This window comes from Rhinolophus ferrumequinum, chromosome 9 (assembly GCF_004115265.2).
Source record: "Rhinolophus ferrumequinum isolate MPI-CBG mRhiFer1 chromosome 9, mRhiFer1_v1.p, whole genome shotgun sequence".
NCBI classification, from domain to species: domain Eukaryota; kingdom Metazoa; phylum Chordata; class Mammalia; order Chiroptera; family Rhinolophidae; genus Rhinolophus; species Rhinolophus ferrumequinum.
Genome location: NC_046292.1, coordinates 64,698,948 through 64,711,132, shown reverse-complemented (window position 1 = coordinate 64,711,132; position 12,185 = coordinate 64,698,948). Strand labels below are relative to the sequence as shown.

The following is a 12,185-nucleotide window of genomic DNA, read 5'->3' as shown; positions in this document are numbered from 1 at the left end:
CCTTATCTTAAAAGAACTTTGTAAGGTAGGCATTATTATCCTCATTTTTTCCGGTGAAGAAATTGAACTCCAGAGAAGTTAACATACTTGCCCTAACCACATCACTAATAAACGATAGAGCCAGGACTTTGAGCCAGGTTTTCTGCCTCTAAATCTCAAACTCTTCCATGATGTTAGGCTGAATAATGTTAGACAAATTTAAGACCCAAGCTAGATGTTGGGTTGTGGAGAGTCTTATGTGTAATTGTCAAATTGATAGTTCTAACTTTCTATTGTTCTCAATGGGGAGTTAATAGCGAATTCAGTCTGATAGCAGTGCCCAGATAGGTAATTCCTGTTATCTTGATGTTACCAGACTAGAACATTATATAGGATGCCAGCAGTGAAAATGCAAAGGAAAAGTAGGGTTCAAGAGAGATTTTCAAGAAAGCTTTTGTAGAACTAAAAAAGTAATTGGACCTAGACACCAAACAACAACAACCAAAACAAAGAAAAAAGAAAAAAGAGAGAGAATCAGTCAACTCAAATTTTAAGCCTGTGAATTGAGAGAATGCTGATACCATAACTAAAAACAATAATTAAGGAAAAAAGTTGATTTTAGGAGAGGAAACTAAGTTAAAACATTTAAGGTACTACTGGCAATTCAGTAAGCTAGCTGTTGGAAAAGTTGGAGAAGCTGAAGTGAAAAAGAGGGTCATGGTAGGGGATATAGATATAGAAGTCTTCCTGTCATTATAGTTGAACTATATATAGGGTTGGATACTTTTCAAGGGAAGGAGTTTGGCACAGGGTCAAGAGTCAAATCATGGGTAATGTTTGCCTTCAGGTTATAGAAGAAAAAAAGCAGAAATGTGATGGGATAGTCAGAGAGATGGGAGAGAAGAATATAATGTACTGTCACAAAAGCGAAAGAAGAGTTTTGAGAAGGAATTGATCAGCAGTGCCAAAAGCTACAGAGAGGTCAAAGAGGATAAGAACTGAGGAAAAGTGGAGGAATCCATTGGATCTTCTGATGGGCAAGTCATTGTTCAACTTTGAGAATCCTACTTCAGCATAGCGAAGGAGACTAAAAGTAGATTTAGAAAGCTAGGCAGGAGATTGAATGCTGGTGAAATGAGGAACTTTGTAAGGATTGCTCCACTGCTTCTCAAAGTGGATGTTACTGTGGAAAGGCTAAGGGCACCCTGGTTTTTTTCTACTTGTAGGTGACTGTTTTTCCCTCTGTATCCTCATGCAATTCTTTTGTTATCATCGAAGTTCATTAAACTTATTATGTTCTGTATCAGCGTTTTCTGGTACTCTTTTCATCTAAAGATTATTTTTATTTTATTATAGAAAAGTCTCCCTTTTTATTCTCAACTGTTTTGCTTTTCCATATTTTAATATTCTTCTTCAGGCGCACCAGTATGTATATATTGAATGTCCTTTGCGATGGTAGTATTCATTGTCTTGTCTACAATCATGTCTATCTGATTTCTCTTTTTCCCATTTCATTTTGTGTGAATTCAGTTATTCTACATCCTTTTCCCTTTATTGATTTTTCAGTTGTATTTACTCAGTTTTCATTGCTTCTGACATGACTTTCATCTATGATGAAAAGTCATTATAGGTTTCTTTTTGGCAGTTTCATATCTTTCTCAAGCTCTTCTGGTTCACATTTCATTACCTTGATTGTTATTTTTATATCTTGTAACTCTTCTTTGAGTTCTCTTTTTATAGAAAATTGGCATTTTGAAATCCTTTGAATCTACAGTGGACTCTATGACTGAACTGTTTTTCTCTGTTGCATAGAGTCATTCCTCTTATAAGTGATTTTCATCTTCTTTTAATTTATGTCTTTGTCCTCACACTTCTCCCTCTCCTCAGTATTTACTTACAGATCCCTTGGGGGTTTCTTTCTCGTTATTACTCATTTTGTAAATAAAGACAACTCTCCTTGGGCCGTTATCTGTTTTAGAGTCATACAGGTAGAGGCAAAGGGAAGTAAGATGGAATGATACACAGATTCCAATTCAGATCGCTGCCTTAAACACCATCTTGCCATATTTATTTTGTCCTCTACCCAGAGACATTTCTCCTTTCATTTTTATGTACAGTTTGTTGTGAAGGCCTATATGTCACAGGCTCTCTGAGAAATGGTATGATGACTTCTGCTCTTGTCTTTTACGCCCTCTCATCACTAGAAATTGCCTGAGGTTAGGAAATTTGATTGTAGATCATAAAAAGGATGGTCAGCTCTACCTTCCTTACTCTTGGCTGTTTGGAACTGGGTCTTTACTGAGTCATGAATTACATCTCCTGTGGCTTTCCCATTCCCTTAAACTGTGTTGTTGTAGTCAAAGGATCGTTGCAATGAACTTTCAGGACTAATAATAGTTTTAGATATCTGTAGCCTGTCCAAGGTTTGAGGTCTGAAAAGGTTTTTTGTTTGTGTTTTGTCATCTCTCAACATCTTTTCTTACTCCAAAGTTTCTCAGCATTTGGAAGATAATCTTCATATTTTGTGGTTTGTGGTTGTGGTTCTTTCCTTGTTTCATTGGAGATGATGTTTTCTTCTTTTGGTGTTTTATGTTGGTTTTGAGGGAGGGAGGGTAGCTTAAAAAATGTTCTTTCTGCCATCTTTTATGTATATCCTCTAGTTATCTTTTTTAAAACATAAAGCAGATTATGTCATTTATCTGCTTAAACTCTTCAGTGGCTGAAAAATAAAGCACTGTAAAGAATAAGGAATAAACTGAAAACTCTTTATCTGGACCTGCGCGATCACATGAGCTGACCCCTGCTTACCTCAGCAACCTCATCTCGTTCCACTCTTAGCTTTCTTTTAGTTCTTCACTAAGACTATGTTTTTTACATTTGTTTTATTTTGTTTTACTCATGGCCTCATTCATTTTATTCCTATTTTATGGAATCTTATTTTCTCTTCTTTTCTAACTCCTATTCATTTTTTAGGTCTAACTTTAACACTTCCTCAGAGAAGCCTTGTCTGATACAATATAAATTAGGTGTACTATGTTAATCTCTCTCTTGGTTGCTTGTTTTATTCTTCATATCACTAAGTAAAATGTATAATTATGTGTTTGTCTGTTAATGTGTGTCTTTTTTCCTAGACTGTAAACTCCAGAAGCGCTTGAGACTTACTAATGTTTATTGAATGAGTGAGTGATAAATGAGTGAATGATTAAAAAAAGGTAGTTTAGATGCAGGACCTCTAAGATTAATTGACCAGGTATTACTATCTCTCAGACGTATTGATCTACTGAATACATTTGCCTTAGTATATATATTACCTAGTAATAATATTATAACTAATATTGAGTGCTTACTGTGCCCCATGCATACCTTTAAAAATTAAATACTCTATAGTTTACTGGTTAACTACTATATATCAGACAGAGTGACAGGTATTTTATATACAATATCTTTAATGCTCACAGTAACCCTGAAATGTAGATTTTTGCCATCAGTATTTTAAAGGTGAGGAAACTAAAGCTAAGAAAGAGTAACTTGTCCAAGATCATTTAGCTAGTAAATAGCTGAGGCATGATTTGAATCTAAATTGAATGATTGCAAAACCATTGCTATTTTAATTGAATTGTACTTTCTCTTAATAGTCAATAATCTGAAAGTTAAAGTGCTTTTGCTAGTTCTTAATTTTTTATAGAGAATAATTTATTTATAGAAAAATTATTTATAGAAAGTAATTTATTCTCCTTATAAAAGTCATGCCATATAAACTTAGTTTCCCTCTATAGTTTCTAGAAAATGCTTATTAATAACCTGTTATCAAAGTTTGGAAAGGCAAAATTGTGAAGACAAATTAAAATTGATTTTTATTTAGTTCTTATTAAACAACCCAAGTATTTTAATCACAGCAGAAATATACTTTATCTTCTCCAGTAGGTGTGGTCTGAACTGTGATATTAACTGCCTCTTCAATGTGAATGGAATAGTGTTTTCTTTTGTCACAAAGTAGTGTGACAGGGCAATAAACCAAAGTACACGTTTGTCTTAATTTTCCATTTAGTTTTTCATTTTTAGTTTTTATTTTTTGGGACATCAATTTAAATCAACAGCTGTTAACTTCTGATTATACAGCTGAACTGGAACTAATTTCAATTTTTTTAAATAAGTGATAGTCATTTTTTGATGGAAGCTAGTGATATAATAATAACAGCTAAAACATTTGAATGGCTCAGGAAGGAGAATTTCCTGAGTTTGGGGTTGAGTAGAAATAGTGTTTCTCTCTCAATAGTATGAAATACTCATACATTAAAGGTTTTTATCAAGTTAGTGGGCAAGAGAAGGGAAAACTAAAATTAAAGGGAAATGGACACTTTGAAATATATAAAGAGCACTAGAAAACTGCAGAATGACTATAATATCAATAAAGGAGAAAATTTCAAAAAAAAAAAAACGCTACAGAAAAGTGAGGCTTATTAGGTCATTCTACTTGTTAATGGTAGAGCTAGTATTTTAACCTCGATATATCTAATTTGAAACTTCATACTATTTTTACTGCGATAATGAATAAGTATTTATAAAATGCAATATGTGTATGCTCTGCAGACATGAAGAAAATGCCATGTCAGCAGAGTGCTCACTAACAATGGAGTGAATGAACAGATGGATGAATGAATATGTACTAACCGTATCCCAAATAAGCATTTATTCTTTCACAATTGATTGTTAAAGTAAAAAAGATGATCTAAGACATTATATGAAGAAGCAAAGAAGTTGTTTCCTATTTCTTACTTGATATATTTTATAAGTAACATTTAACAAACTCAGAACATTTAAAAAATTGATCAGTTTTTGCTTTTATACTTTGTTTTACAAACCATTTAACTCTACTCGTGACCTCCTGGTATGCTGCATTTTGTATAAGGCAGATTTATTACTGAATGTACTAGAAGGATCTCATTATAACAGTTTAACACATTACGCAGATTCTTCGTATACATTTTTTTAAAGGAATATAAAATGATCAGTGCTTTAATTTTTTTAAGGCAGGTCTTCTTCTGAAATGTGTTTGGAAAAAAAAACAAAACACCCTCTCATTGTTGGTCTCCAAAGCCTAAATTGAATTCCTCCTTTAGCAGTAAAAGTAAATTTAAGTAAAAATCACCCACAAAACTACTAGTTACAGTTCCTGTAAAAACCAGATACAGCGCCTGTAACCATAAGTCATAGACTTCTGCTGCCATTTTCTGGCCAGATTAAAGAGGACATTTAAGTTTCAACTCTCACCCCTGCTGATTAGGATGAGGGGATTCATGTTACTTTAAAAGCTGGTAAGTGGGTACTGAAAAAGATCTTTGTGGTGAGAATCTTAATAATACTTGTGAGAAAAGATGTGTCTGTTATCATGCCTAATATCTTGGCATTTGTTTTCCAAGGGCCCACCTGGTCCAGCAGGTATACCAGGTCCGTCAGGAAAGAGAGGTCCACGGGTGAGTAAATGGGCTCCGTTTCCCACTTGCTGTTAGAATTGGTAACTTTCCAGTATATTTTTCCTAGTATTGTACAGTATGTACTTCCTTTGGAAACCAGCCTGGATCTTCAAACTTAGCCGTACCTTTGCCAATTCAAGAGAAACTTAGGAACACGTGCAGACTGTTTATTTGAGTATAAACACCCAGCCAAAGCATTCTCTGTGAACATGCCCAAGAACGATTATCAAATTTGTAGATTAGTGGCTGTCCCGGTGCTACTTGTAATATTATTCTTAGTTATATAAAGTGATATCATCTGTAGTTGATAGTCCAAAGTGGGGTTCATTTGCTTTGGGAAATGAAGAGGAGCAGACTGCCATAAAATTGTGCATTCCTGGGTTACATAATGGAAAATACTGGAGCTATTGACTAGAATAATAAGTGTCCTGAGGGAAAAAGCTGCCTTAAAGATCAGCAGTAGTTTCTCACATTACACAGGCCCAGCAAACGATTTATTGCTGTGTTAGGTTTAATTTCTTTCAAACCGAAAAATAAACGTAGACTTACTAACAGAAATTCTTCAAAGAGTTAGAAAAAGAATTGAGATTGTGCATTATAAAGACAAATTCAAATACCATATGTAATCCACTTACTTTCTGTCCTGATTTTTATTTATCCTATATACAATATAAAAAAAAATCATCCTAAAATATTACTTGAAGTTCACATCATATTCACATCAAACTCATGTCCCCAAGAGACAAAAGATGAATGCTGACTGGGCTCCAGCTCTAGCCTGAAAACCATTCCATCCTCTTCCCTCCCTGTCAGGAGACCCTGGATCCTACTTTTCTCAGGGACTGAGTCCATCTTTACTCTACTTGCATTCCCTCTCCATTACCAAGGCTGTTCTCCCACAACATGACCTTCAGTTTCTGAATCTCCTGCGTCCTCCTGAGACAGCAGTCTCTTTCCCTAATTTCTATATTTTTCTTCATTTATTTGCCCAATCCTCCTTCCTTTAAGGAAGGAACAATATTTCTCTTCTCAAGGGTAATGATTACATTTGTATTCCTAATTGTATCTTCATTCAATTTTATGTAACTTAAAACTTGCAGTTGTACATTTCTTTTTTCCCTAGATTTTATCTCATTTGGCAATGACCAACAAATTATCTTTGTTTTTAAAAATCCCAAAGTTTTATTGATATTAATTTTTCCTGAAGATATTATCCTGGCTTACTCCTGTGCTTTGTGAAATAATAGTTTATGTCCATTGCTTTTATATCTACAGCAGCAACTCATTTGTTAATTGCCACAAATTTTTCCATCTACTTTATCAAATTTATTTTTTGTAAGTTACAAATGACATATGTCACGAAATCTAATCTTTTTTTCTTTAGTGTTAATCTTGCTAGATATACCTTCAATATTTGCACTGCTGACACTCCTTTCTAAAACACAAGGCTCTATTAATTCAGAATTGAAAAGATAGGTAAATAAATATTAACTATATGCTATTTGTTACTATAGAGGTATGGCTGAAGAGCACAGAGGTGGGTACCAAAACGAAATGAGTATAGGAGACCTGGAGAACTAGAAGGCGTTCTGGAGGTGGCTCTTAGTCCCTCTACTTGGTGGTGTGCAAGCACAGGTTTCCTTATTTGTAAGGAGTAAAAAAATAACTACTTTGCAGGAATGTTATAAGGATTAGTAATAAGAAGTATAGAGCTTTAACACAGTTACTTGCACATAGTAGATACTCAGTAAGTAGAAGAAATTGCTGATTTCAAATTGATAAGCAATTCATTGAGTAGCGAATATGTGCTAAGTACTACACTAGTAACATTAAAAACAATCTCTTTCAAAGAATTTATAATCCTGGAACTAAATAACACATGTCATAAGGTAGTTAAAATAGCAATAAAATACTTAAATAACAGATTAGAAACAGTGTAAGAAGTGTCCCAAGGGAACATACAATTATTGCAAATGAATTTTACACGCAGCAATTTCTATGGCACTGAGTAGAAAAGAGAAATCACTTTCTGCTGGTGTATCCAGGATTTAAAAATGAGCTGAGAACTCAGCTGACACCTGAAGAATGATTTGGGTAGGTGTAGGGGGCAAGGTTAAATGAAGTAAATCTTTAAGGCTACCCTAAACAAAAACCCAAGTGCAGAAAGAGTTAACATGTGTTGAGAGGAGAGTAACTAAGCAATGACACTGTTATTTTTAGGCTTCTTACTCTGTGTAGCTTTTAGAAGTAGCATTACCTAAGCAATATGGCTAGAAATAGGGGTGGTAAATAAGGGACGTAAATACCTCCTTGAGGCAATGTTTTGAAGCAAAAGATGGAAACCACAGTTCTGCTTTGAAATTAGTATACATAGTTCTCTTTTCTAAGACTAAAATATTCAAGATCTCAGAAAAGATAAAGAACTAGGTTAAAAAAAGGTAATATTCATTTTAATGAGATTATAATATGTAATATTTATTTGAAGGCTGTAACAAACAGAATGTGTTATTTGTATCTAGATCTATTCTAAGAACGATCTGACTTTTTTTTCCATTTGCAGGGTATACCAGGGCCACATGGAAATCCGGGGTTACCTGGATTACCAGGTCCAAAGGTGAGTGATTTCTAATGAGTATCACATGATTTGCCTGAAATTTTTAAAGAAAGTCCTTAACTTTTAAAGCCCACCTTGGGAAATTGAGGATCTCTTGTCATTTCCAGAGCATGCTGTTTGATTCCTCACACAGGATTGTCTTAGCTTGGCAGAGACCTAGGTTCCTCTGATAGCTCACCACACTTGGATTTACCTAGTTGGTGGTAAAGTCAGGTACAGGCCTGCTTTGGTATTACAAAGTCTTTATTGTCAAAACATGATGGCAATATATGGAAAACTCTGAAATATACACAGTATGAATTGAATAATTACCTTAATGAAGGCCACTTAATGTGTAAATACTCCACATTTCTCTATTTTCACTTGATAAAAGATCTGTAAGGATACTTTTTATAGGGTAATCAATATTTTATGAAAAAAACTAACCTGAAAGCCTATATATACATAAGCATATATAGATAATAGTGTGATAGTAGTGTGAGCATAAAAAAAAGGCTATATACCAGGTTGAGAGGAGATGTGGGAATGGAGAGATAAATAAATTTTATATATATGTGAAATATTTACATATATCTGGGATTTAATACATGGGATTCGGTAAGCATAGATTCTTGGTTGCCAATAACTTTTAGGGTCATTAATAACTCCTCTGCTTATTAATGATCACACTCAGACATAAACACGTAACCATACAGGGTAGGGGTTAAGGACAGGTTTTGGAGTCTGAGAGATTTGGGTTCGTCTTAGCTCTATTGATTTGTATGACTAGAAACAAATTACTTCCTTAGCCTCTTTTAAGCTTCATTTTCAGTTTCTATAAAATGGGCAAAATCATAGTGCATCCTCATAGGACTGGAATGAAGGCAAATTAATGTGAGTTAAATCCTTAACATGGGGCTGACATATCATAAGTAGCATCATCATTATTAAGTAATAATAATAGCATATAGCTAGGATAATTTAAATGTAAATTCCCTAAAGTTTCCCATCTCTGCCGACAATTTCTTAAGTTCAATAAAAATGTCTAAGAGAGGAAAGAAGACTTTTGACTGGATGTGTAGCCGTGGTAGAAAAGACAGACGATTACTACAGAAACTAAAAGTTTGCTCTTCAAGTTGTGAATCCTTAGCCCTTCAAGCTTTATTTGGGGACTTTAGGAATACTTAAAAGGTTAAAGTAGCTGTAAAAGCTACCTCATGTTTCTTCACTGGGCTGAAGTGACAGAGGCCTTCCATCCCTGGAACAGCCTCATCTCCATAACAGGAAGGAAGACAGAACAGGCAGGAGACTTCCACATGGCTTGCATTCTCCTCCCTCTCCCCCTAACTCAGCAGGTAGTATACAAAATGCATAAGAAACAAACAAATAAATATGGAAAATAGTCATTTAATTGACTTCTTACAGGTGTATATGGATTCAGATTAAATATTTGAGACAGTGAAGAACTTTCTTATTAAACAAAAATGATCATTGTCCTAAGATTAAAAACAGTGTATTTTTCAGTATTGACTAATATGAATATGTATCTTGGGTAAAATGTTCTAGACGAGATGAATTTTTGAATCTCCAGATTTCTCTTTAATATTCTACTTAGTAGTAGTGTGGACTTAATTTTTTTATTTATAATCATTCATGAATAAAATATTTTTATGAACCCATATATGAGGGATTTAAAAAAGCCCTACTTTTAATTTTCAAGCAACTAATTAGACCTCTTAGGGACTTAATCTTATAAACCTGAATATTAATCTTTAATGCATATTTAATTTAATAATTTGGCTAATAAAACTGACCATTATTTGTTTTAACTATATAGTTCTGGAGACCATTAGATTTGTAGACAGGTGATAAAAATTACCTCTGTATCGTAAATGCTTCAAATAAATCTGTGGTGTGTAGTTTGGTGAAATCAGTTTTCCTAGATATTTAACATGTGCTTTAAAGTAATTGGGATTAACAGAATATTTAAGCTTTATACTTTATAATCCTCTTATAATATTTAAGACAATGCAAAAAAAAGTAAATTGCAAGCTTTGACAAGAAACTTACATAAGTAATTACAGGATTTATTTTCCTTAAGGGAAAAAAGATTCCTTTTAAATTAAGGGAATTTAGAGTATAAAGACAATTACAGTTATTTTTCTTTTCTCAGTAATTATTTACCAAGAATAACATAGGTAGAATTATTGGCCCCTAAGAAAATTGTATGAAATGTCATCTTGACCCTTGCGCAAGAAATCATCTGTCCATTTCCAAAGGGGGTTACCTGGATCTATGGAAAGTTCAAATTAAGGCAATTGCAAGTTTAAATCTGGGAAATGGGAAATGCAACACATAATGGAACATGAAGTACCTGGTAGAATGCTTGCACATAGGTGACAGTAAAGAAAATGATATTTCCCTTTTCTTAGAGGAGCTGTTTATTGAGGTGACTGGGCCAATTAGAAATGCAACTTTTACTGAGAATACCACATTTATTATTTGTGAAATGAAATAAAAACAGTCTCGTGGCTCTTACAAATGAAAATACCTTAAGATAGTATAGAAATATGGTTTATTTATAAGGCTATTTTAAAGTTTATAAGGCATTTACCATGTCACTCTAAAATGATGTGGCTCAAACCCCAAACTGTTTCCCCTGTGGTAGCCAGCAGCTGAAATTTATGTTAAATTCTCTCAGCATTCTAGGTGTCGCTTTCTGCTGAGCTCTTTGGGAACTATCACATGTCAGGATCAGCCAAGAATTGAAGTCTGTATCCAGGTTTTGGGGGAAACTATCTTTTTTCTTTCTAGGGTTTTCTCCCTCAATTTACAGTGATTCTGGTAGCCCCACACGCTGTCCTCTGTCCCCATTAGTCAAAAGTCTTTGGTTTTCTGCTTGACTCCTAGCCACTCTATGAAGTCTGATGAGAGTCCTTAGGAGAAAAGCTGTATAAATGTGTTCTACACCAAGTTTGGTTCCATTCTTTCAAGAGTTGAATCCTGTCCAGTGTGTTCTGTTTTGGGCTGTTCTTCTGTGTATTCAAATAGTTATTTTATGTATCTTGTTCTGACTTTATAATTGTTATTTACAGGAAGATTAGTTGTATACATGCTACTCTGCCACTATCTGAACAAAAACTCCTAAGAATTCCTTCTGGACTTATTCAATTTGAGATGACTATTTGATATCCAAGGGGAACTATAAAAAGGATATATGGATCTGGAGTTCAGGGGGGTTATCATAGCTAACAATATGCATTTCAGAGTCATCCGTGTATATATGGAATTTGAAGCTACAGAACTGACGAGAACGCCTACAGATGAATGTAGACAGGGAAGTATCCAAGGACTGAGTCTTGGGGTACTTCAGAATTTAGTATATTAAGAAGAAAAAGAGGAATTAGCAAAGGAGACTGAGAAAGAGTTACCAATAAGGTAGGACAAGAGTCTGAGTACAGTGGGTCCAAGAGAGGATGGAGGGAAACGCAGTCTCCTAGTTAACACAGACAACTTTCTAGGAGTTTTGCTCTGAAATGAGCAGTAAAATGAGATGTGGGCTCAAGGGAAGTTGTATTTTAAGATGGAAGAAATGGCCATCTGTTTCTTGGTGATGACAATTATCCTGGAGAGAAGTAAGAGTTAAAAGAATGCAGGGAAGACAGTGCAAGAGTGATGTCCTTGTGAGAGAGAATTGTGGGTTTGCTTATGAAGGCAGAGTATTTAGAGACAGATTTAAGTGAAGTAGTGGATTTGTATGTAAGAGCTTGTGAAACTTGAAAGCAAGAGCGCCAGTTGAGAATGAAGAGAGAATTTATGAAATATTCATCTATGAAAATGGGAAACCAAATTGACTAAGGTAATTATTGGACAAACCAAGAAACAAAGCAAAATAAAACCAATCAATGTAAGAAGTTATGAATTTAAACTGAAATTTGTTAGCATGGTTTCTCTTAGTCACATTCAGCTGCTAAGGGACAATGGCAGAATAGTTGGAGAGTTTCGATTTAAGAATTGCCAGGCAAGCTTATATAAGACAGGGGGAAAGAGGCAATGGTGTCATTTATGTAAACAAGGGAGTGATTATAATGTCAGACCCTGGAATTTAGCCTGGCTAAGGACCAGAAGTCAGACCATGT

At 34.4% G+C, this 12,185-nt stretch overlaps 1 protein-coding gene across 1 annotated transcript in view; it reads left to right on the top strand.

Annotated features, from left to right (window-relative positions):
• The window catches only part of COL24A1 (collagen type XXIV alpha 1 chain), a 303,518-nt gene that overhangs the window by 30,126 nt on the left and 261,207 nt on the right, over positions 1-12,185 (top strand). Inside the window, exons 4-5 of the mRNA XM_033113285.1 lie at positions 5,400-5,453; positions 8,014-8,067. Of these exons, the coding sequence (XP_032969176.1) occupies positions 5,400-5,453; positions 8,014-8,067 (108 nt within the window). The remainder of the gene's footprint in view (positions 1-5,399; positions 5,454-8,013; positions 8,068-12,185) is intronic.